This window comes from Mus caroli, chromosome 2, assembly GCF_900094665.2.
Source record: "Mus caroli chromosome 2, CAROLI_EIJ_v1.1, whole genome shotgun sequence".
NCBI lineage: Eukaryota > Metazoa > Chordata > Mammalia > Rodentia > Muridae > Mus > Mus caroli.
In genome coordinates, this window is record NC_034571.1 from 123316585 (window position 1) to 123341778 (window position 25194).

At 47.0% G+C, this 25194-nt stretch overlaps 1 protein-coding gene and 1 long non-coding RNA gene across 6 annotated transcripts in view; one reads left to right on the top strand and one right to left on the bottom strand.

The window, feature by feature from the left end:
* Positions 1–19589, top strand: part of Ptpra (protein tyrosine phosphatase receptor type A) — a 105159-nt gene extending 85570 nt beyond the window's left edge. For 3 of the 5 annotated variants that reach the window (XM_029471239.1, XM_029471235.1, XM_029471244.1), the window contains 14 exons: positions 892–928; positions 3116–3213; positions 5188–5307; positions 6033–6199; positions 6850–6985; positions 8023–8172; positions 9547–9640; positions 9898–9974; positions 10429–10563; positions 15052–15177; positions 15258–15409; positions 17294–17380; positions 17766–17901; positions 18962–19589. In XM_029471239.1, the coding sequence (XP_029327099.1) occupies positions 892–928; positions 3116–3213; positions 5188–5307; positions 6033–6199; positions 6850–6985; positions 8023–8172; positions 9547–9640; positions 9898–9974; positions 10429–10563; positions 15052–15177; positions 15258–15409; positions 17294–17380; positions 17766–17901; positions 18962–19036 (1590 nt within the window). In that variant the 3' untranslated portion in view covers positions 19037–19589. The remainder of the gene's footprint in view (positions 1–891; positions 929–3115; positions 3214–5187; positions 5308–6032; positions 6200–6849; positions 6986–8022; positions 8173–9546; positions 9641–9897; positions 9975–10428; positions 10564–15051; positions 15178–15257; positions 15410–17293; positions 17381–17765; positions 17902–18961) is intronic. The other 2 variants (XM_029471247.1, XM_021184778.2) reach the window with 1 other exon arrangement.
* On the bottom strand, positions 9217–23743 carry LOC110311474. The gene is made up of 7 exons (XR_002379958.2): positions 23652–23743; positions 18410–18484; positions 17922–18004; positions 17708–17811; positions 10416–10545; positions 9838–10034; positions 9217–9594 (listed from the first exon to the last, which is right to left on the bottom strand). It is a non-coding gene; the product is annotated as an uncharacterized LOC110311474 (long non-coding RNA).
* Positions 23744–25194: the final 1451 nt, after the last annotated feature.

The following is a 25194-nucleotide window of genomic DNA, read 5'->3' on the forward strand; positions in this document are numbered from 1 at the left end:
ATTCATCTTAATTAGACGTTTAAAACTGGGGCAGAATTGAGTATCCTGAATTACAACTGTCTCAATTTTCACATTGTAATGATTTAAAACATTTCTGCGAAAAAACAAAAAAAAAAAATTCTGGAAACTAAATTCCTGTTCTCAAAAGAATGTTGTCAGAAGCCTGCTATTAATTGCTGACATGCTTTCCTCTCTGCCGTGAAACAATTCTATCTTGCCTTTGTTTAAACTAGAACAGGGAATGACTTCTCAGGTTTAGGTCTGTCCTACCTTGGTGTGGCCTGGTGTCCCAGCAAGACTGCTTTCCCTTGCCCACCTTGCTGCCATCTATCTGCACAGGGAGAGAAGAAAGATCCTGTCTGATCTGAGTCTCACAGAGGCTCCTTATCTCTTTGAATGGCACCCCCTGTCTCTTTTGTTTCTTGTCTCCCACTGACTAATGGAGATGCTCACTGTCAAACCTGGCTGTTTCTGAAGGGCTTGTTCACACCTGAGAAACATCCTTCAGAAGAGATGCTTTGTCCTTCCCAATTCCAGCCCAGCTCCACCCTGGAACCACCTTTTATGCTCTGTCTTGGAAGGCCTGACCCCATGAACACTAAAACCCACATTGTTGGCTACTAGAAAAGCATCAGAAACACATAGACCAGGGGTCGGTCTCTGCAAACTCTCCGAGTATTCCTGGTAATTCCTCTTGAGAAGGCTACCCACACCATCTGAGCTTCACCATCTCTGACTCTCCTCTCCAACTCTCCTGGGCTTTCTGTAATGGAAATTCTTGTGATTTGCCTAGACCGTTCACAGGGGAAGCTTTGTGAACTGAGAGGCCGACTGGAGAGTCATTCTGCCAACTTCTGCTTTTCACTTTCTTTCTCATCCCTTTCCACTCAGGGCTACCAGGAAAAGAACAAATTCATCGCTGCACAAGGTAATGACAACTTTTTATTCTTGGGCTAAACCATGAGCCCATACTAACTTTGGCCAAATACTAAATGAAGTAATGAAAATATAGTAACTTGGGCTGGTGAGGTGGTGCAGTGGGTAAGAGCACTGACTGCTCTTCCGAAAGTCCTGAGTTCAAATTCCAGCAACCACATGGTGGCTCACAACCACCCGTAATGAAATCTGACGCTGTTTTCTGGTATGTTCAAAGACAGCAATAGTATATTTATTTATAACAGTAAATAAATTTTAAAAAACAAGAAAAAGAAAATACAGTAACTTTTCTCCAGTTGCTATCATCTAACAGATACACAGAGGGCTAGTGAAATGGCTCAGGTGGTAAAGTGGTTGCTACACAAACATGAAAACCTGAGTTTAGATTCCTAGCAACCTCATTAAAAGGCATCATGGCGACACATACTTGATTCCACTGTAGGAGAGGCAGAGACGGAAAGATCCTAGGGACTCACTGACTAGACAGTCTATCTAGTTATCAAGCTCTAAGTCAGTGAAAGAGTGTCTTCAAAAAAATAAGGAAGAGAGTGATTGAGGAAACCCTAACATTCGACTTCTTACCCCCATTGCTAGACAGTGCACCTCTACCGTAATATGCAAATACACACAAACGCACATGAACATGTTGCATACATACTCTCACACAAGAAAGAAGGGAATAGCCGGGCAGTGGTGGTGCACGCCTTTAATCCCAGCACTTGGAAGGCAGAGGCAGGTGGATTTCTGAGTTCGAGGCCAGCCTGGTCTACAGAGTGAGTTCCAGGACAGCCAGGGCTACACAGAGAAACCCTGTCTTTAAAAAAAAAAAAAAAGAAAAAAAAANAAAAGAAAAAGGGAAAGAAGGAAGGAAGGAAGGAAAGAAGGAAGGAAGGAAGGGCGGGAGGAAGATAATACATCTTACAGGTTTGCAACTAATGACATTCATCTTGATGACTTAGTATCGAAAGGTCCATTTTACAAAGTCCCTTATGGAGAAAACCAATCAATAATATGTCACGCTTTTGCAGTTTTTCCTTCTTTTCCAAGATTAATCATTATCTTGTTTTTCTAGTCATCTAGTTTTTTATAGAAAATGCTACTGGTTTCCCCTTAAACTCTTTTCTAATAGTGTGTCTCCTTTCAACACCTTCAATAAATGAGATTTAAGTCTTTTTTTTTTTTTTTTTTTTGAGGTAGGGCCTCACTGTGTAGACCAGCACAGGATCAATCCCCTGCCTCTCATGAACTAGGAATTAAGACACATGTCACCACATTCAGCTGAGCTGGATATTTGGTTGGTTGGTTAGTTGGTTGGTTTGATACTAAGACTTCCAATATAAACCAGGATAACCTCCAACTCAAAGAGATTTCTCTGACTCTGTCTCCCAAATGCTGGTATTAAGAGCATGTGCCACCATGCTAACAAGCTGAAGAATTTATTTATTTATTGGAAGGGGGCTATCACTGGCACACATATGCTGTGGAATACATGTGGGTCCCAAAGACTAAGCTCAGCTCATCAGGTTGGGCTGCAAGTGCCTTTACCCACTGATCTATGTTGCTGCCTCCTAAGGCTTCATTGTTTTAAGTACATTTGGGGGCTTTCCTAAAACGTTAGTTCGATAGCAGATCCAGTGCCCCTAAGCCCTGTCAGAGTTTGATTGCAAAGACTTCTATTTACCATAGCCTGGAATTCCACTAGCCTCTCCACTGTAAAATCCCCACCTCCCTCTTATTGTACAGAGCCTGCCTTTGTTCAGGAACTTCTTATGACTTCCTGAGAAGGGCTGTATGGAAAGTAAATTTGAATTCCAGCCTGAACAGGTCCCTCAACCTTTCTGGGGTTGATGGCATTCACGGCAGAGTGTAATAGGACAGAGGAGTCAGCCCTTGGCTTATTGTCTGGACTGTATTCAGTAACCAGCCATGACTTCTAGTCTACCCTTAGAAAACCACTGTGTTCTTTCCTACTTGGAAGCCCCCTGCCCACAATCCTAATGAAGTGTCTAGTACACACGTGGTCAATACGTGGGAAACATTCACTTGTCAGGTGGATGAATGGGTAATAAGGTGGATATCCTCCTGAAGATATGTAGGCACAAAATTCCAAAAATCAGACTGAGTAGTCTCAGATCCTAGAGTTATCTCCCCTTTCCAATCCTCACTTCGGCTGCTTTAGGACCAAAAGAAGAAACAGTAAATGACTTCTGGAGAATGATATGGGAACAAAACACAGCTACTATTGTCATGGTGACCAACCTGAAGGAGAGAAAGGAGGTAAGCCGGAAACTTAGAAGCAAGCCCCAATATATCTGGCATATCTGGTAGATGGAGGGTCTGCTCTGCTGGAGCTCTGAGCTGGAGCCTAGCTGCCTTCTTTCTTCTGTTACTGTACTAGTAGATTGTCCAGGCAGGCTAATGTGTCTCTTCCTGTAGCCTGGAAACTTCGGTGAGTATCAGGACAGGGGCTAGAGGTGTCCATGGCATGTTGTCATGTCTGGAATTAAAATAGCTCATTCTCATTCCAAAGTAACCAAGAAGGGAGAAGTGGGCCATTAACTAGAAAAGGCAAGAGGCTTTTCCCCTCAGCTTCTCTGGTCTCTTATTCCTTTCGTTTCCTGCAGCACCTTCTAAAGCTTTTGGTATACCCTCAAGCTGATAGAGGGAACCATAGAAACGAATAAAATTAGCAGAGCCCCTAATATAGGTGTGGCCAGCAGGAGGGCAGTGAAGCTGAAGCCACACCAAGTCTGTTGGCGGCTGCTGCTGCTGCTGCTGCTGTGTGTGTGTGTGTGTGTGTGTGTGTGTGTGTGTGTGTGTGTGAATTTCACATCATGCACCTGAATGTTACTCATCTCTCCCTCCCTTCATATGCACCCTCCACCCTTGTTACCTCCCCCCCAACACAGAAAAAAATCTCTAGTATGTCACAGTGTATCCCACAGTCCACCCTTAAGTCCATATTATTTGCTTATTTGTTCATTGCAATGACTTGCTGGTCTGTTAAAGGCCTCTGGTTTCTGCTACTCTGTTGATAGATACTGGGACTCCTCTTGGGTATCCCGTTGTTGCCCTATGTCATGAAGAGCCTATAGTTTTTGATCTGTAGTACCAGCCCGTTCATGAACTCCCAGCAGTTCGTCGATGGAGTAGTTGTTGGTATGAGCCAATTCAAAGCCCTAGATCTGGGCTTCAGAGGTGTCTGAGCTGGTCAGCCCAGTGGCTCTCCTGCTCACATGTCCATGGGGCAGGCTCACCAGTAACCACTGCTTCCAGGGCCAACTCTACCCTGCTGCCTGAGAGAGGACAGGGTCCTGGGGGCAGCTTCTAACAGCTCCTTTTTACTTCCTGGCCTGACCAGCTCTGTAGCTGGGCCGTAGCCAGTGCCAAACGTGGGTGCCTTAGTCACTGTTCTGTTGCTGTGAAGAAACACCATGACCAAGGTAACTCTTAGAAAAGATAGCACTTTTATTGGAGCTTGCTTACAGTTTCTAAGATTTAGCCCATTATCATTTGATGAGGAGATGGCAGCATGAAGGCAGGCTTGCTGCTTGAGAACAACAGAGTTCTACGTCTGGACCTGCGGGTAGTAGGAAGAGAGAAAGGCCACACCTCCTCATCCTTCTCGAGTCATTCCACTCCCTGATGACTAAGCATTCAAATCTATGAGCCTATGGCGGCCATTCTCATTCAAACCACCACACTGAGTCATAGATCAGCCCACAGAGATGAATCCTCATTTATGACTTTGTCAAGGAGGGCCCTCTGTCACCTCGATCCTTTGTGGACTGTTGAGTGCTTAGAAGGGTAGTTTGGGACCAGGTTCTGTGATAGTATGCTCTAAGCAGACCAAGCAGACTGTCAGCGCTTGGAAGCTGCTGAGTCGGCAGGAAGACCTGGGGTAGACAACAAGCCAATAGTTTGTATGGGTACACTGTAGTAGCTCTGTCACAGCATATGGCCAGTCCCTCCTTCACACAGGCTTGTGTCTAAAGCCTGACCTGGGAGATTGGGTGGTGCAGGTTTTGTGGTAAAACAGTTTCCTGTTTGCCTTGAGCTGAGGGGTAGGAGTGGAAAAGATGGAGAGGTCTGTGAGTAAGGCTGGGTGCAGCTGAAGAGAAAATAAGTTACAGTAACTAACCCTTTAGCTGACAGAGTGACAGAGGAGAGAAGGCTTTGTGGGTTTTTTCTCTCAGTCCCTTTATTTACATCTGCAGTCTTGAGTGAGAGACGTGTCTGTTTTCATTGTAGTGTAAATGCGCCCAATACTGGCCAGACCAAGGCTGCTGGACCTACGGGAATGTCCGTGTGTCTGTCGAGGATGTGACTGTTCTGGTGGACTACACAGTACGGAAATTCTGCATCCAGCAGGTACAGTCTTCTGCCTCCTATCCAGACATTTGTGTAGTGTCTGCCAACCATTAAGAGGGTGGGAAGGTCTGGGTTGTCCCCTTCTTACTCAGGATGTCAGAAATCACAGAATACACCATCTGTGTGGGTTCTGCAACCAGGAACCTGACCTCCAGGAACTCCGCTGTTAAAGCTAAATGAGCAGTGTTTTTATGGCTGGGAGGAAAGGGACCTGTTCAGGCAAAGTTCTCTTGCCTTGAATGTGCCAAGGCCGTGTGAAGAGGGTTTCAGGAAGTGGGGCAGTCTTCTGGATGCTGGGTTCACCTTGCTAAAGATTTCTAATACCAAAGATATGCCGGGACTATTATAAGCCTTCCAGAGTGACCGTGGAGGTCTGAACTGGAGTTGGGGTCCAGGGTGCTATGGAAAGAGGATTTACCAAGAATCCGGAGCCCTGCTAGCTGTGCTTTGATCCCAGCACTGGGAGGCACAGGCAGGAGGATCTCTGACTAGGAGACCAGCTGTTGTACATAGTGAGATCCTGTGCTCTGCATATGTCTCCAACCCTGCTGTTTACCATAACGGTTCTTGGGCTCAGACCAGGCCACTAAAGTTCTCTAGAGTTTGGCTGTGTTTGTAGGCCAAGCATGGTAGCAGCTGCACAGCTCCTGACCGCTGTCACATGTGCCTGCCCTCCTGCTGCCCTCCTTGTTACCAGAACAAACACTTGACTCCTCACTTGACAGGTGGGCGACGTGACCAACAGGAAACCACAGCGCCTCATCACTCAGTTCCATTTCACCAGCTGGCCAGACTTTGGGGTGCCTTTCACCCCAATTGGCATGCTCAAGTTCCTCAAGAAGGTGAAAGCCTGTAACCCTCAGTATGCAGGGGCTATCGTGGTCCACTGCAGGTCAGTGTGGCCTGACTCTTGCCCACTTTCTGCCCCCTTGGCCAGAGTAAGGGATCAGCACAGGGACCTGACCGAGGTGGGGCTGACACAGAAGAAATGCATTGCTGGGACCCAAGGCAGCAGCCAGAAGGAAACCTCCAGCTCTATTCTGGGGTGGAGAATATGACCAGGGAGTTAGGCAGCTTGCTCTGGTTCTAAAATAACTATGAAGGAAGACTCGAGTCAGAGACTATGTCTTACCTCCAAAAGCTGCATTTGCAGTTATAGAAATTGTTCCCTGGCTCCCATTATTTTCAGTATATACCCCTGACAATGCATGAGATAAAATCATCTGCTCTTGCTATTATATTTATTGGCGTTAGTGTACCTTTCTTCTTAGGAGGGCAGCCCTCCTCGGTCTGGAGTGGAGAGACCACACTGTGAAGCCAGTTGGCTGACTCGATTCCCTTGACATCTTGAGACCCTTAAATATCAGGGTACCCAGGCCCTGATAACTAGAGACCAGGAGCTCCTAGCACAGTAGGATTGTTGACACTAGCTCAGTGTTCTGTCCCATTGGGAATTACAGTTTGTCTGCTTGGAGCCCCCTGAGCTGTGCACTCTGCCCTGCCTGCCCCTGAACGCACTAACCCCGTCCTCTCTGGCTACAGTGCAGGTGTAGGGCGCACTGGCACCTTTGTTGTCATCGATGCCATGCTGGACATGATGCATTCGGAGCGCAAAGTGGATGTATATGGGTTTGTGAGCCGGATCCGGGCCCAGCGCTGCCAGATGGTACAGACAGACGTGAGTGATCAGTGGGTGAGGCAGGGGAAAGGCTTTCTAATGCCAGGACGCCTGCCTGCTCTAAGGACTCCATTGTGCGTGGGCATCATACAGTGTTTATACACATGCATGAAACGCATGTTTTGGTCAAAGGACAGATTACATGTTAGTTCTTTCCTTCTGCCATATACGTAAAGAAAGTAGGCATGGGGATTGGAGAGGTGGCTCAGTGGTTAAGAGCACTAGCTTTTCTTCTAGGATATCCAGGTTTAGTTCCCAGCAGCCACATGGAATGGAAGCTAACAACTATCTGCAGGAGACACAACACCCTCTTGTAGCCTGTAGAAACTAGATATGCACATAGTATTTATCCATACATACACATAAAATAAATAAAAATCTTTTTTTTAGATTCATTTATTTATTTGTGTAAGTACACTGTAGCTGTCTTCAGACACTCCAGAAGAGGGCATCAGATTTTGTTACAGATGGTTGTGAGCCACCATGTGGTTGCTGGGATTTGAACTCGGGACCTTTGGAAGAGCAGTCGGTGCTCTTAACTACTGAGCCATCTCACCAGCCCCATAAAAATCTTTTTAAAAGGAAATAGCACATACAAGAGGTTGTAGCTCCGTGGCTGAAGGAAACAGAAAGGAGGCTGTCATTTCCATTGGACCTTAAGGATAAGGGAACAGTTGGTACTGAATGCAAGCGTGCCAGGGCCTACAGTCATGATACAGCCAAGTCCAAGTCCAAGAGCAATAGTGAGACTCTGGACACATCACAGACCCGGGATGGATCCAGGCTGGTCTGCCCTGCAGACCTTGCAGGCTCCAGACTTTGGTATCCGCCAGGCCAGGACCATGTCTCCCAACCTAACCACCCCACCCCCAGGAGAACTCATGCATTTCAAGTCCTGCATCACTGTATTGGGACAGTATGAATGACAAGTCTATCCCTGCTAAAATCAGAGGGAAAGTGCACTGAGTAAAGTTAGCCCTGGGAGTGATCTGGTGCCATGCTGTTGGTAACTGAGACCTCTGTGATCCACATTTCAGATGCAGTACGTCTTCATATACCAGGCCCTTCTAGAGCATTATCTGTATGGGGACACAGAACTGGAAGTGACTTCTCTAGAAACCCACCTACAAAAAATTTATAACAAGATCCCAGGGACTAGCAACAACGGGTTAGAGGAGGAGTTTAAGGTGAGTTGAAGCTGGACAGTGTCCAAACAGAAGGGACCACATGGTCTTAAAAAAAAAGGATCTAGGAAAAATGCTAATTCTGTGAGAGCTGTGGCCAGTGGTAGTTGAGTGTGTCCTGCGTGATAAAGTCACTTGAACTGTCTGTAAGGGAAATGAATAGAAACAGTATTTCCTTACACCTCTCAGCACCCCTCAGTGATTCTCACGTACAGCAGTGTAAAAGGCAGGCCATGCAGTACTCCAACAGCTCGATACTGGCGTTGTAACACAGAAGCGCCCAGAGACAAGGGAACCAGTGGCTTAGGCTGTTATTTCCAGGTAATAGGCAATATTGGGCCCATGAACCCTAGGTTGCCGACCACTACTGATGCGATTAGACAGTGACTTAATACTTAGGCCTGTGACTAGGGGGTTAACTTGGTGATAGAACGTAATCATAGCATGTGGCTGTGGCATCAATCCCCAGAAGCCTTCTGCCCCGCAAGAGTAAACAGATAAAACCCATGTCATACTCTCATGGAGAAGTACTCCTAGCACTCTCAAACTCTAAGACATGGAATCGAGCCATGTGTGGTGGTGCACACCTTTATCCCAGCACTTGGGAGGCAGAGGCAGGCAGATTACTAAGAATTTGAGGCCAGCCTGGTCTGCAGAGTAAGTTCCAGAACAGGGTGGACTATGTAGAGAGGCCCTGTCTAAAAAGACAAGTCCTGTCTCTCAGACGTGAGACAGGTAATAAATGTGGAGACAGAGAGACATTCACCTTAAAGCATCCTTATTGCACTGCAGTGTATACTTGATTCGCTGGGACGCTGCACAAGCTTGACAACTGGAGTTTGGATGTCCAGCACCCCTATGAAAACTGCATGATGGAGTGTGTCCGTAACCCCACTATTGGGGAAACAGACAGGAAAAGGGACAGACACTGGCCAGTCAGCCAGCTAACTGCAACAGCAAACTCCAGGCTCTGTGAGAGGACCCTGTTTCAAAAAGTACGGTAGAGAGTGTAGGTCACCAACCTCAACCTCTGGGCTCCGCATTCATACCTTAAGGAACATACCCAAGCAGACAAGGAAACAACCTCAGAACCAGGAAGAAAGAATAGAATTTGAATATTTTTCTAAATGGCAGAAAAGTGGCCCAAAAAATTCAGGGTTAGAGGAATCTCAGGAAGTTCCACAGGAGCCTAGAAGGTGTTGCCTCTCAAACATTCTTTTGACTTCTTACTAAACTTAAAGCCAGAAATGACATCTGGAAATGGAGCCGAGCACTGTAGGGAAGAAAGTCAGGGCCTGGAGGTGTGGTCTTAGTGACTGGCAGGCGTCTCTCAGGTTCTTCACTGGGAGGAGTAGTCACTCTTCTTTCTTCATTCAGAAATTAACTTCAATCAAAATCCAGAATGACAAGATGCGCACAGGAAACCTTCCAGCCAACATGAAGAAGAACCGGGTTTTACAGATCATTCCATGTAAGTTCTCCTCCCCTCCCCCAGGCTCACTGCTTCAGCCCCCAGTTCCCGCACACTCCAGCTCCTCGGGCCTTGCGATTGGCCTGAAGTCAAGAGTCACAGCACTGCCTCTGATTCTCTCAGTTCTTTAGTGGTTTCAGGAAATAAAAAGGCACAAAAGCCAAAGGAACATTGCTATCTTTGCCCCACTGACTTACGAGCTTGATAAGAGGAGTGAGTGTTGGTGAGCTGCAAGCCATTCCTTGTCCTCCTTGCAGATGAATTTAACAGAGTGATCATTCCAGTCAAACGAGGCGAAGAGAACACAGACTATGTGAACGCATCCTTCATTGATGTAAGTGGTGGATTATGTCCCATGGGTGTCCATGGAGTTCCCAGTGCCTCCCTCACATGCCTACTTGAGAAGAACATCTATGAGTCAATCAACAGCTCCTAAATTCATTGCCACCTGGCCTGCCCACCCTGAGCACTAGGCCTGTCTGGCCACAAAGAATACAATGTAAAAGAAACGTGCTACATATTTCTAGAGGCGAACCTTACAACATAGTCACACCCAAGTATCTAAAGCTCTCATCTTTCCTGTTTCTGCTCTTCCACCTACCCCCATGCCCCTGCTTCCCTTCCCCTGCTTCGATCCTTCCTCAAAAGAGAGCTCTTTGTGGAATCTGTCTAGCTCTGAGAAGTCCCTATCACTTCAAAGGGCTCCTCTTCCTCCATTCCAGATAAGCCTGTCTTTTACACTCACCCCTTGTTGACAAACCACCTCTGTGATTACCTGACCCATACAGGGCTACCGGCAGAAAGACTCCTACATTGCCAGCCAGGGCCCTCTTCTCCACACGATTGAGGACTTCTGGCGAATGATCTGGGAGTGGAAGTCCTGTTCTATCGTAATGCTGACAGAACTGGAAGAGAGAGGCCAGGTGAGTTAAGAAGCAGCTGGGCTCTGAGAAACAAGAAGGTTGGGGGCAACTGAAAGGTATGTTTGAATCTTCCATGCTGCTCTGGCATAGCAGCAGCAGTTAGTGTCTAAGCTTCTTCCTGAACCTCCAGGTGATTCCAGACGTGCCCCATCATTTCACTTTTCTCCTGTATCCAGCCCTCAGACTAGCCTCACACACACCCCCCTCGTCCTACCTCCCTGGTGGACCCGGGCCAGGTCTCTGAGGTAGAAGCATCTGAGTGTCCTTCAGACACGGTCACCTTTTATAATTACTACACAAGAGCAGACAGTGACATTTAAGAAATACAAAGTAAAAGAAAAACAAATTTTAAAAAACAAAAGGGGCTAGTGAGATGGCTCAGTGGGTAAGAGTACCTGACTGCTTTTCCGAAGGTCCAAAGTTCAAATCCCAGCAACCACATGTGGTGGCTCACAACCACCCGTAATGAGATCTGACTCCCTCTTCTGGAGTGTCTGAAGACAGCTACAGTATACTTACATGGAATAAATAAATAAATAAATAAATCTTAAAAAAAAAAAAGAACTTAAAAAAAAAAAAGAATTTACTACTCACAGATTGTATTAAAAAAAAAAAAAAAAACAAGGGCTGGTGAGATGGCTCAGTGGGTAAGAGCACCCAACTGCTCTTCCGAAGGTCCAGAGTTCAAATCCCAGCAACCACATGGTGGCTCACAACCACCCGAAATGAGATCTGACGCCCTCTTCTGGTGTGTCTGAAGACAGCTACAGTGTACTTACAAATAATAAATAAATAAATAAATCTTTAAAAACAAACAAACAAACAAAAAAAAAGAATTTAAGGCCAGGTATGGAGGCACACACTTTTAATCCCAGCACTGTGGAAGCAGAGACAGCAGGATCTATCTATATGAAATTGAGGCCCCTGGGCTATACAGGGAGTTCCAGGACAGCCAAGGCTACACAGTAAGACCCTATCTCAAAAAAAAAAAAAAAAAGAAGAAGAAGAAGAATCATTAGCAAGAGGCGTTCTCTGAACTAGAGATAAGAAGAGAAGGGCCCCATTGCTGGGCCAGCCCATGTTTATGGTCATTTTTTTTTTTAAAGAAAAAAAGGGACTTAAAGCCCATTTAAAAGTAGCGTTGTCTGGGGTTCTGACTATGCAGAGACCTCAGAAATGCCCTAGATGAGTTCCTCAGCGTAGGAAATTGCTCCCCACTCTCTGTTCCCGGTAGTGCAGCCTCACCATCTCAGGGCCCGCCCTAATTCAGAATATCAAGTCTGTGCACTGGTGCAGGTAGGTGGACTCACTGTCCCTGGAGCATCGTTCAGCAAGGTTCAGAGTCAGTAGACGGAGAAGCTAGTGTAGCCTGCTAACAGTTACTTCTACGCTATAGAGAAGACTTAGGATGTTAACCAAAGATCCTTGGAAAAATGCTTGAGAGATGGCTCAGCAGTTAATGCTTGATGCAGTCCAGGAGACCAGCTTTGAATCCCAACAACATGTAATAAGCCAAGAATTCCGCACAGTCCTATAACCCTGCCTCAAGAATTCCGCACAGTCCTATAACCCTGCCTCCAGTGGGCAGAGACAGGATTTTTGGGCCTTTCTAGTTTCCATCCTCACTGAGAAAATGAAAGCCTGGGTTCAGGGAGAGACCTTGCCTCACAGAATAAGGGAAGAGTAAAATGACATGTGGTGCCCTTCTTCAAGCCTCCTACTGTGCACATTGACACATACATACACATGCACACATGCACACACACACACATGTACAAAAACACCAGTTAAATTTTTACCTTTGACAAGTCTAATTTGGTTTTTTTTTTGGGTGGGGGTTGTTTTTTCAAGACAGGGTTTCTCTGTGTATCCCTGACTGTCCTGGAACTCACTTTGTAGACGAAGCTGGCCTCGAGCTCAGAAATCTGCCTGCCTCTGCCTCCCAAATGCTAGGATTAAAGGAGTGCGCCACTGCGCCCAGCTGTATATTTCTTACAAGCCCTCTGGGGTGAGATGATTCAGTAGGTAAAGGTGCTGTTCTCTGACTTCCGCCCACTGCTGCTCTCTGTTATCTATGACATGAAGAGGTGCAGTCACGTGGACAGTAGTGCTGCCTTCCATGCAGCCCATCCACTCAGGGCCTCACCCAAGGGAGCCTGACACCACTCTGTGTGCTGCCCACACCTTAGTTCTTCATGTAGCAGCTAAATGGTAAAAAATATTTTAAATATTTTTTTTTAAATATAAGTGTAATAACTTTGTCACTCCTTGTTGTAAATCCTGTTTGAGTTTGTGGAGATTCCAATTTAAAAAAAAAAACAAATTTGTACATGTAAATATTAGGAATATTTAGTGCTGACAGCTAAAACTTGGTCCAGCCCTTCCTCCCCATCTCACTTATTTATGTATATACAGACAGGATCTCACGTATGTCAGGATGGCCTCAAATCCACTGTGTAGCAAGGCTAACCTAAACTTCTGATCCTCGTGCTCCCACCACTCCTGAGTGCTGGGACTACAAGTATATACCACCATGCCTCATTTTTTCTATGTTGGGGAACAAACCTAGGGCTTCGAATGTGTTCAATAACGTAGCTACATCTCCAGCCCTGTTTGTTTCTGAAATTCTTACACTATTTCCCAGGCTAGCTTTTAAATAAGCATCCTTTGAACAGAGGTGGTGGCATATGCCTTTAATCCCAGTGCTCCAGGCACAGAGAGGCAGGAGGAGCTCGGCTGAGTTCAAGACCAATCAGATCTACATAGTGAGTTCCAGGGCAGCCAGAACTATGCAGAGACATTGTGAGACTCTATCTCTGTGAGGGGAAGGGAGGAAGGGAGGGAGGGAGGGAGAGAGAGAGAGGAGAGAGAAGAACAGAATAGTGAAGGCCCTTGTGCCTCACCATCCCAAACCCTGGGATTATGGGTAAGTGCACCTTCCCTACCCTGTCTGTCACACCCCTACTTCACCCTGCTCTCTGTACTCTCAGCTCCTTCTACAAACTGAACAGCCTTGCTTTCTACAGTCAGTCCCAGCCTCTGTCTTTGAGGCAGGAGTCTGATGTTCTCCTCGGCCATGCGTTCTCCGTGGCCTAATCACTAGCTTTGCCCTCACACCTTGTTCCCAGCAGGGTCCCTAGGCATCTGTAGCCTGGGCCTTCTCGCTACCTAGACTCCTTAGACTCGAATTTTGTCCCCTAAAAAAGGTTCTTGTCCCTTAAGAGAGAGCAGATCTGAAGCTGTTTGTTGCCTCTGTCAGCTCCACAGCCATCAGACACTGGTGCAGCTGTAACAGCTATCACCACCACGCTGCCACTACCAAGAGGCTGCCTCTGCTTGTACTGTCCCTCTGACATTCTCAATCTCTCTCTCTCTCTCTCTCTCTCTCTCTCTCTCAGAGTTTGACTTTGTTTTGTTTGTAACTTCAAACTACATTGATTTTTTTTGTTGTTGAGACCACATGAAGGCCTAAATTAAATGAAGAATCCTGTTACCTTCACAGACTGAGGAATTCTTAAGTGCGCATAACCCCTGACATCACTCTCACAACTGTAACGATCTATCTAGTGTCTCTTCATACATCTCATTAAATCCCAGGTCTGTCACATGGCCGAGTGTATTTCATGCCTTACACGCCTTACACACCTTACACAAACTCCTCCCTGCACTAGCTTTTTCACCTTCAAACTCATCATATATCATGAGTCTACAGCCCAGGTTCAGTCAGGACCAAATAAAACTACCTTCACCCACTGTTCCCATCAGCCAGCCAAAAGGGCTACATCCTCCTTCCCCACCCCAGCTTGGAGGGCCCTCTTTATCTTCTGCCTCCTCCCCTGTGAGTAACTGATTTTATGACCTAAAGCTGCTAGGTGTGATCTTCAGCACCTATTTATTAGTTTGATGGGTGGGTGGGTGGGTGTTTTGAGACAAATCTTACTTTGTAACTCAAGCTAGTCTTGAACTCACAGTCCTCTTTGCCTCTGCTTTCCCAGTGCTGGGGTTATAGTCATGAGCCATCATACCTAGCCCTTAATATGTAATTCTCTTATAATGTCTGATGGTATTGTCTTGTTCTACCCACTCACAAGGATAGAAATGCTCAAGTTAGCAACCTGCAGGTGTCCCTTTAACTGTTTACAAATTAAAAGGCAAAGAGGACACTGTGGGCCCAGCATGGTGGTTCACACCGTTAATCTCAGCACTTGGGAGGCAGAAGGGTAAATCTCTGTGAGTTTCGAGACCAACCTGGGGTACTTAGTAGAATTTCAGGCCAGCCAAGGCTATACAGTAAGACCCAGGCACACAGGTGGTACACATATGTACATGCAGGCAAAACAGTCATACATAAATGTACATAAATATAAATGTCAGAAGAACAGGTCTCTGTGCTATGAGGAGCCAAGCTACTTATGGGCACAACTGCTGCTCTCCCACACAGAAATTCTAGCCCCTGACCTCACACTCCTCTCCCTCTTGTTCCTCCAGGAGAAGTGTGCCCAGTACTGGCCATCTGATGGCCTGGTGTCCTATGGAGACATCACAGTTGAGCTGAAGAAGGAGGAAGAATGTGAAAGCTACACTGTCCGAGACCTCCTGGTCACCAACACCAGGGTGAGATGGGAACCGGGTGGGGCAGCTCCCCCAGGAAGAGCAGGTCTTCCACTGTGTCCCTGATCACCCTTCTTCCAAAGGAGAACAAGAGTCGGCAAATCCGGCAGTTCCACTTCCACGGCTGGCCTGAGGTGGGCATCCCCAGCGACGGCAAGGGCATGATCAATATCATTGCAGCAGTGCAGAAGCAGCAGCAGCAGTCGGGGAACCATCCCATCACCGTGCACTGCAGGTACTGCTGACCCTGCTCTCCTCTGGAGGGACCAGAAAGGGGTGGGGCTGGGAGGTCAGACAGAGACAGTGCTGAGCACCGTAGTGCTGGATCATCCAGACAACTGGGTAATCAGGGGATCCTAGAGTTTGAATTCTGCAGTGTGTGCTGAGGAAGTGGGCATATTCACATCTTGAGAAGAGCATGGGACAGTGACGGGAGCAGCAAAGGAGGCCAACGCTAGAGAGACCAGTTAGGTAATGTGGCGTGGGAAAAGAGCAGAGAGTATTTTGAAAATGATTTGAGGGGGAGAAAAATCAATGAGACTAAGACTAGAAGAAAAAAAGAAGACAAGTCAGAATGCTCCCTGAGTTTCAGCCCAAATCCTTAGTAACATTGTATATCCTGGTATTCCATTACAGTCCCCCTCCAATCAGAACTACCTGTGGTCTCAAGATGGCTGGCCACAAAGGCTTTTCACACTGGACACAAGTCTCTGTGCCTATGCTATTATACTCTATCTGTAGCCCAGTGTTTTTTCCCTAGTTCAATAGACAGTGCCTCCAGGTAGCCCATCTAAATTCCCTTGCTTATAACATCCACTGCTGAGTCTTGGTCTCTGGTTCAAACTCTCCCTTAAACTCCATATTGCTCCTAGCATTTCAACACAGATATGTGATACTTAAGATTTAAGTCATAACTCGTGATCTTTTTCCCAATTCTCCTTTAAATCCCTGTCCTTTACACTCCTGCTTACCTCTCTTATGGTCTTAATTTTTATTTTTTTTAGTAAGGGTGTTTTATCTACATTTACGCCTTTGCACCAAGTGTATGTCTGGTGCCCATGGAGGCCAGAAAAAGGCATCAGATCCCCTGGCACTAGAATTACAGGTGGTTGTGAGCTGTCATGTGGGTACCAGGAATGATACGTAGGTCCTCTGCAAGAGCAGTCAGTGCTCTTAACCATCGAGCCCTCTCCAGGCCCCTCTTTTTGGTTTCAGTTTTGTATTTGAGACACAGGGTCTTACTCTATAGATCAGGCTGGCCTCAAGCTTACAGAGAGACACCTATCTCTGCCTCCCAAAGTGTCTGGATTAAAGACACGTGACACCTCCTCTGGGTGACGCTGAGCTCGTAAGAGTTAAGGCTTAACTTACAAGAAGCCTGAGAACTGTTCTGTTTTCTCATTCTCCACATCATATCTGAGCCATCAGTAAATCCTGTTCTACCTGCCTGTCTTCTCAGAGCCCAGATATTACTACCTCCTCCACAGCTCCTCAGTCAAAGCTACCTTCCCTACCATACTGGCTTTCCTGCTCTCCCCACCCCACCCCACACACACACACAATTATTAGCACAGGAACCTTAAAATCTTTTAAAAGAAGTTTGACTTTGGGTCAGAGAGATGGTTCCGTTGGTAAAAGCACTTGCCACGAAAGCCTGACAGCCCAAGTCTTATCCCCAGGACCCACATAAAAAGCCAGATGTGGAACCCCAGCACTCTGATGCCAGCCCTCCAACAGTGACATGGGAGGTTGAGGCAGAAGAGGTGGCCAGAAACTCTCGGGCCAACTATCATGGTGTTAACTATGCAGTGGGAAAAACAAAGTGTCTGCCTCAACAACCGACTTCCAAAGGTTGTCTCCTAACCTCCGTGTGTACTCTATGGCTTATGCATGCCCCCATACCCTGCAGCCTGCACATTTTTACAAAAGAAATCAGTAAGACTGGCCCACTCCAAACTAGAATCCCAGCAGGGCACAGTGTGATGTGAGGTCTCCTCGCCAGGCCAGTGAGCTAAGCTTACCCAGCATTCTCCTGGGCTCTGATCTCAAAGCTACCAATCTCCCTTTCCTTATGTACCAATTCCAGGTACATACTTTGTCCACACCCCCTCCCCCTTAGAACTTGTTTCAGAGAGCAGCCACGTTGGTGTCTGTGCACACAGCATCCCTTCAGAGAGCCTGCCCTGAGCATCCTGCCATGGAACAGGTACTTAGTGTTTCCTAAGGGAATCAACTGGTAATACTGGTCAAACTGGATCATGTCAAGAGGGAAGTTTGGATTCCTTAGAAAGAATGGAAAGAAGTCCGCAAAGCACCAGCGCAGAAAGTTTGAGTCAGAGCTGGTGGAGACAACTAGTCATGGTGTGCAGACAGCGGGGAGTCAGGCTGGCAGGGTGTGTAAAAGTTGTCACAGTGGTCCCACAGGCACGTGCTCAGTGCACACAGGAAGGGCAGCAGAGGTGAGCACGGGTGTCCTGTCCCACTGATACCTTCCCAGAGTCAGCCTCAGCCTGCTCCTCCTCAGCAAACTCACCCCTCAGGATGGACAGCTTCAGGCAGCAGGTGTGGTAAGTGTCTCTGCTCTGTTTCAGTGCCGGGGCAGGACGGACAGGAACCTTCTGTGCCTTGAGCACAGTCCTGGAACGTGTGAAAGCAGAAGGAATTTTGGATGTCTTCCAAACTGTCAAGAGCCTGCGGCTGCAGAGGCCACACATGGTCCAGACACTGGTATGCTTCCATGTCTTTACCTGGGTCAGTACACTCTCCATAGCTCTTCCCTGTCAGGAGCAAGCCTTCAGGGAGCTCCGCAGACTCAAAAGACAGGAAGTGTCTTGGGAAACAGGGCCAGAGTGGGAACACAGCCAGAAGAATAACCAGAAGAAATAGAAGAGATTAGAAGGAAGTCCCTGGGAGCTGGGAGATAGTTCAGTGGGTAACAGGACTTGCTTTGAAAGCACAAAAACTTGAGTTCAGATCCCCAATACCTACATACAAAACTAGACGGGGTGTATGCACCTGTAACCCCAATGTTGAGGGCACAGCAGATCCCAAGAGCTCACTGAACAAGCCAGTCTAGCTGAAACAGCCATCTTCTGGTTCAGTGAGAAACCCTCTCTCCAGGGAATGGATAGAGAGCAATTGAAGAAGACTTCCTACATATCCAAATATCACCTACATACATCACACACATACGCTGTACTTTGGGTTCTGGTAAGGAGTGAACAGAAGTGCCTACTTTTATTTTGCTTGGCTTTCCTGTTCAGAAGTCTGACTCTTGACAGTCTCTGTTTCCACAAAGGTTTTCCTGAATCTTGTTAAGCTAGAAAGATTTGAGGGGAAATGTTAGTTTTAGGAGATTTGAGAGGAGATAAAGCTTTGGATGTTAGGATTCATCTCAGCCTAGCAGCCTGGACAAGCTGAGTACCACCCTAGATGCCATGTGTTCAGCCTGGCACACCTACATCTGACCTGCAGGACCTTGAACTGCCCTCACATGTCTGGTCAGCCCTGCCTGTAGAAGATCTACTATAGTCCAAAAACATTCTTTTTCTCCCCATTTTCCACTTTAAAAACTGGGTCTGCTAAGCCAGCATAGTGGTGCACACCTTTATTCCCAGCACTCAGGAGGCTGAAGTAGGCAGATCTAAGAGAGTTCTAAGATAACCTGGTCTATATAGGGAGTTCCAGGCCAGCCAAGGATACAGAGTGACATGTCCTTTTAGAAAGGGGGCAGGGGCTTCAGCAACCCTCTGTTAACTGGTTTTTCCTGCCTCTGCCTGTGTTCCAGGAACAGTATGAATTCTGCTACAAGGTGGTACAGGAGTACATTGACGCCTTTTCAGACTATGCCAACTTCAAATGACAGGTGACAAGGCCCACAGACAGGAGAATTGCCTTTAATATTTTGTAATATTCTGTTTTTGTTAATATACCCAAAATTGTATATATCTTATAACTGTTTTAGAAATGGCACATAGGCTTCTATTACCTGTTAGGTGGAGATTTTGTATGTAAATGTGTTAGCACTGATAGTCCTTTTCCAGTGTTTTATTGGGAAATTAAATAGTGTGATATTTGGGTTGATATAATGAAATCCTCAGCCTGGAAACTGGGCCAGATTGTTCTTTGCTTCAAATGTCTTTTCCTAAAGAAGATAAACATAAGACTCATTCCAGGTAGCTCGGTGCCAACTAAAACAAAGCACAAAGTTCTCGGAGCTCTTGAGGAAATGGTTGTCTCCCTGTCCCCAGGCAGGCCTCTTCCCCTCCCCGTCCTGTAAATATCCCTCCCCTCTCCAGTCCACCCTCATCTCCCACCAAGATCAGCCACCTCAGGCATGGGGAGTAATGAGACCAGAGCGCCTCTCTGGCACCACAGCAGGGACCATCAGGTAATAAACACTCTTGCTTCCCTGAGGAAATGTCGGTCCCTTTGTCTTGGACAGAGCAGTCTTATGAAGCTGGGGCTCTCCTGGGTTGTTCCTAGCCCTGCTGTTGGCTGGTGTCTTCCAGGTCCTCTTTTCTATCAAGTATAATTATCCCAGCCACCCACCCAGCTTTGCTCCCTGGGACAGACAACAAGAGTCTCACTGAGTTTCTCTACAGAAAAAGACACCAGGGGCAGAGGAGCTGCTGCAGGCTTGAGCTGAGGCCATTTTGGCCTCTCTGGTTTCTGTCCAGAATAAGTTTTAAATGTTCTTCAGGAGTTGTATTTATTTATGGGTGTTACGTGTGGGCACACACATGCCACAGCACACTACTGTTCAAGAGTTAGGACTCTCCTTTCGGCTTGCTTTTGAGGCACAGTATATTAATCACTGTTCTGTTGCTGTGATAAAGTACCTTGACCAGGGCAACTCATAGAAGAAAGTAAATGTGGGACTCAGGGTTTCAGAGTGTGGGTCTGTGACCACCATGGTGGAGCATGGCAGCAGGCAGGCAGTCATGGTGCTGAAGTAGTATCTTAGAGCTGACAGACAGAGACTGGGAAGGACGTGGGCTTCAGAACCTTCAGAGCTCAGCCCCAGTGATACACTTCCTCCAGTAACTAGAGACCAAGTATTCAAATATATGACCCTATGAGGGCTATTCATTCTCTCTCTCTCTCTCTCTCTCTCTCTCTCTCTCTCTCTCTCTCTCTCTGATTTATTTATTTTATATATGTGAGTACATCCCATTACAAATGGTTGTGAGCCATGGTTGCTGGGAATTGAACTTAGGACCTCTGGAAGAGCAGTCAGTGCTCTTAACCACTGAGCCATCTCTTCAGCCCCCTCCCTCCCTCCTTTCCTCCCTTCTCTCTCTCTCTCTCTCTCTCTCTCTCTCTCTCTCTCTCTCTCTCTCTTCCTTTCTTCCCTCCCTCCCTTCCTTCTTGTTTTTGTGTTTGTTTTTCAAGACAAGGTTTGGGTGTCCTGTTATTTCTACTGCAGTGCTGTTTATTTAAGATTTGGGATTCTCTACCATCTTTAATAGGAGTACTGGGCCTGGGTTATAGACACTAACTAGAACCTAGACCGTATTTTAGAAGTATGAGCATGCCACTACAGCTAACATTTCAACTTTCTCTTTATTCTGTTTTGTTTCTTTTTTCTTTTTTTTTTTTTTTTTTTTTGTTTTTCGAGAAAAGGGTTTCTCTGTATAGCCCTGGCTGTCCTGGCACTCACTTTGTAGACCAGGCTGGCCTCGAACTCAGAAATCCGCCTGCCTCTGCCTCCCGAGTNTCTCTGTATAGCCCTGGCTGTCCTGGCACTCACTTTGTAGACCAGGCTGGCCTCGAACTCAGAAATCCGCCTGCCTCTGCCTCCCGAGTGCTGGCTGTTTTGTTTCTTGAGACAGGATCTCACTGTGTAGCATGGACTGACCTAGAAGTGGCTTTGTAGATCAGACTGGCCTTGAACTCACAGAGGTCTGCCTGCCTCTTGTCTCCCAAGGGCTGTAATTGAGGCCGTGCACCACCTCTGTGGTTTTCTGTCTTTGATGTCAGTGTCAGGAAGATGTGATCCTCATCCCCGAGGTGGGAGTGAGGCCGCTGCTCCCAGCCTGGAGTAGGAAGAAGCTCAGAAAGCAAGCAGCCCCATCCGCACCCTTCACTGTTTTCACTGATCCCCGCGGGCTAGGACCCAGGCCTGTGGAAGGCTGCCCTTCACTTGCGGTGGCAAGGATGGTGGTTTCCCACCACCTCTAGCACCACAGCAGCTTCTCAGCAAGGCTGGTGTGCCCACTGTCACAGAGGGCAAAGGTGGGGAGGTGGGCATGGCCTCTGCTCTTCAGTGGCTCCCGCAGATCCCCCTGGTGTGTCCCACTGAGGCACAGTCAGAGTCACGTGCTGTTGGGCTGCTTGGAAAAGGGGAGACTTGTGCCAGACCCAAGCAGTGCTGAGAATTTAGTTGAGTAGAAAGGAATGGTCAGTTGGAGCTGTCTGCGGACTTTATGTCAGACAGAGTGGTGTGAAAGGGACGCCTAGTGTGTGCCACATGTTCATGGTGTTTATGTACAAGAGGAAATGTGGGACAGAGACATCTCAGTGCTTAAGAGCACTTGTTCTTGGAGAAAACCTGGGATCTTTTCCAGCACCCCTATAATGACTCACAGTCATCCAGACCCAGGGCATCCGGTGCCCTCTTCTGACTTCCATGGGTACCAGTCAAGCAAATGAGTCACAGACATACATGCAGGCAAACACCCATACACAGAAAATAAAATAAATTTAAAACAGTTTTTAGCTGGACAGAGTGGCACATACCTTCAATCCCAGCAGTTGGAAGCAGAGGTTGGTGGAGCTCTGTGGGCTCAAGGACAGCCTATTCTACATTACTGAGTTCCAGCATAGCTGGGGCTACATAGTGAGACCCTGTCTTGAAAAATAAATTAGAGAGGCTAGGTAGTGGTAGCGCATGCCTTTAATCCCAGCACTTGGGAGGCAGAGGCAGGGGAAACCTCTGTAAATTTGAGGCCAACCTGATCTACAGAAAAAGTTCCAGGACAGCCAGGACTCACAGAGAAACCCTGTCTTGAAGAAAAAAAAAAAAAATAGTAGAAGGATGTACAAGAGGAATCTCAGAAACCTTTGAGTGCAAAAATGTGACAACAGACCAGCTTTACAATGAGTGTAAGTCATTGGAGTCATTCTGTCCCTCTAGGAACTGGAGCTCTAAAAGACCAGTGAGTCAGGAAGTTTCCATGAAGAATGCCCTATTCTTGTATGCTTTGTGTGATCCAGTCCAGCAATGGAGGAATGTGCCTATTGGGTCAGCAAGACCTCAGTGAATGCACACACCACTAAGAAAATCCTCTCTGTGTGCTGCTATCCACCTACCAACAACCTAGGCTGCTCTCCTGCCAAGGCTAGTCTTGACCAAGGCATACTAGAGTAACCTTAACAGGATTCTACTGCAGTCTGTGCTGACTTGATCAGCAGCCCTTAATGTTAAACATCACCGGCTTGCTAGCAGGTGTCTCCCTGCAGGAATGACTTCTGCCCTTTGCTCCCTTCCACAGAAGTAGCCCTCGTCCTCTCCTTCACCTTTCTCTTTTTTCTTTTACTTTTTTTTGGTTGGTTGGTTTTTGTTGGTTTGGTTTTTGGGTTTTGGGTTTTTTTGTTATTGTTGTTTTGGGGGTTTTTGGTTTTTGGTTTTTAGTTTTTTGAGACAGGGTTTCTCTGTGTAGCTCTGGAACTCACTTTGTAGACCAGGCTGGCCTCGAACTCAGAAATCCGCCTGCTTCTGCTTCCCAAGTTCTGGGATTAAAGGTGTGTGCCACAACTGCCCAGCCTCTTTTCTTTTTAATCAGGGCTCAAACCCTACAAGGGACTCCTCTATGTCCAGAGAAAGGTGTGTCTTGCATTGCACAGTTGTGTGAAAAGAGCAAAAGTCACCCATGACAGACACTCTGGCACATCAGCTACGTCCTGGGTCAGGGGAAGGCAGGGTCAGAATGGAGGCAAGCATTTCCTCAGAAGGAAGTGCACAGCCAGCCTGCAGCACACACCCAGAGCCTTCCACTCACACCTTACTTCATTGGCTCCCCCTGGTCAGCCCTGTTCCCAGATCAGCTGCCGCTGAGAGCCTGCATTTTCCAAAGCTTAGCTTCCTTCTCACTTGTGACAGGCTCATGAAAAGTCTGCTGTCTTCCTTCACCCTCTATTCCCATGCCTCTTACACCCATGCTTACTAGAGGAGCTTGGGTGCTGAACCCCAAGAGTCTGTTGTGTCTGGTTCACTTGTACCCCCATATCACAGTGTTATTCTCCAAAGAGGCAGGGGATGTGGGACTCTGTGGGCTTGTGGCTTTCCTCAGCCCCCAGCTCCCCTGACCCCAGGGCTTCCTATGGCTGACTCACTAGTATCTCCAAAAGCAGCTCTTTCTACCTTTCTACCTGAGGGCTCCGCCCACTGTGCCACAGCTCAGGGGCAACCCTTCTGTTCTATCTCCACAAGAGCATCTCATTTGCCATTCCACTGCCAAACTCTACTTACTCACCTTCAGCCACTGCCAGGGTTTGTACCATGTGTCTCCACCAACTCTTCAGCTCAGTTCAGCGCTGACCATGTTTTCCCAGCTGGTCACAAACAGGAACAGTCCTTAAAAACATGCTGGCACATGCCTTCAACTCCAGCACTTAAGAGGGACTTGGATCGTGGTGAGGTTGAGGCCAGCATGGGCCTTTAAAAAGTCTTTAAAAGGGCTGGTGAGATGGCTCAGTGGGTAAGAGCACCTGACTGCTCTTCCGAAGGTCCAGAGTTCAAATCCCAGCAATCACATGGTGGCTCACAACCATCCGCAACGAGATCTGGCGCCCTCTTCTGGAATGTCTGAAGACAGCTACAGTGTACTTACATATAATAAATAAATCTTTAAAAAAAAAAAAAAAAAGTCTTTAAAAGACTCACGTTACCGGGAGAAACAGTCCAGAGCTTTCCTAAGGAATATGGTTCTTTGGATTTTTGAAAGGAAAAGAAAAAATATAAAGTCACTCACTCATTAATTTTATAAAATAAACATTATAGAGCTGGTAAGATGGTTCAGCAGGTGGGGGCTGGAGAGGTGATGGATCAGCAGTTAAGAGCACTGACTGCTCTTCCGAAGGTCCTGAGTTCAAATCCCAGCAACCACATGGTGACTCGCAACCATCTGTAACGAGATCTGGCGCCCTCTTCTGGAGTGTCTGAAGACAGCTACAGTGTACTTACATATAATAAGTAAATAAGTCCTTTTTTTAAAAAAATGGTTCAGCAGGTAAAACAGCTTGTTATACAAAAGGCCTGTCTTCATTGGGGTTTCTGTTGCTGTGCTGAAACACCATGACCAAAGCAACCTGGGGAGGAAAGGGTTTATCTGGTCACACTTCCACAACACTGTTCATGGAAGGAACCTGGAGGCAGGAGCTGATGAGGAGGCCATGGAGCGATGCTGCGTACTTGCTGGCTTGCTCCTCGTGGCTTGCTCAGCCTGCTTTCTTACAGAACCCAGGACCACCTGTCTAAGGTGGCACTACCACAGTGGGCTGGGCCCTCCCCCATCAGTCTCTAATTAAGAATTAAGAACATGCTATACAGCTGGGTCTCGTGGAGGCAGTTTCTCAACTAAGGTTTCCTTCCTCTCAGATAAGTCTAGCTGTGTCAGTCAAGTTGACATAAAACTAGGTAGCACACGGCCTGTTTAGATCTTCAGAAACCACATTAAATGTTGGCCATATCTATGCTGAACACACCTGTGTCCCTAATAGGAAGATGGATACAGAAGGCCTATAAAGGTTTGGGTGACGCCCACTGGTCTCTGACCTCCATGTGTCTGCATGAAGACATGCTTGTACATGACAAGCACACATACACAGGGTTTCTATTCCTGCACAAACATGACCAAGAAACAAGTTGGGGAGGAAAGGGTTTATTCAGTTTACACTTCCATACTGCTGTTCATCACTGAAAGAAGTCAGGACTGGAACTCAAGCAGGTCAGGAAGCAGGAGCTGATGCAGAGGCCATGGAGGGATGTTCCTTACTGGCTTGCTTCCCCTGGCTTGC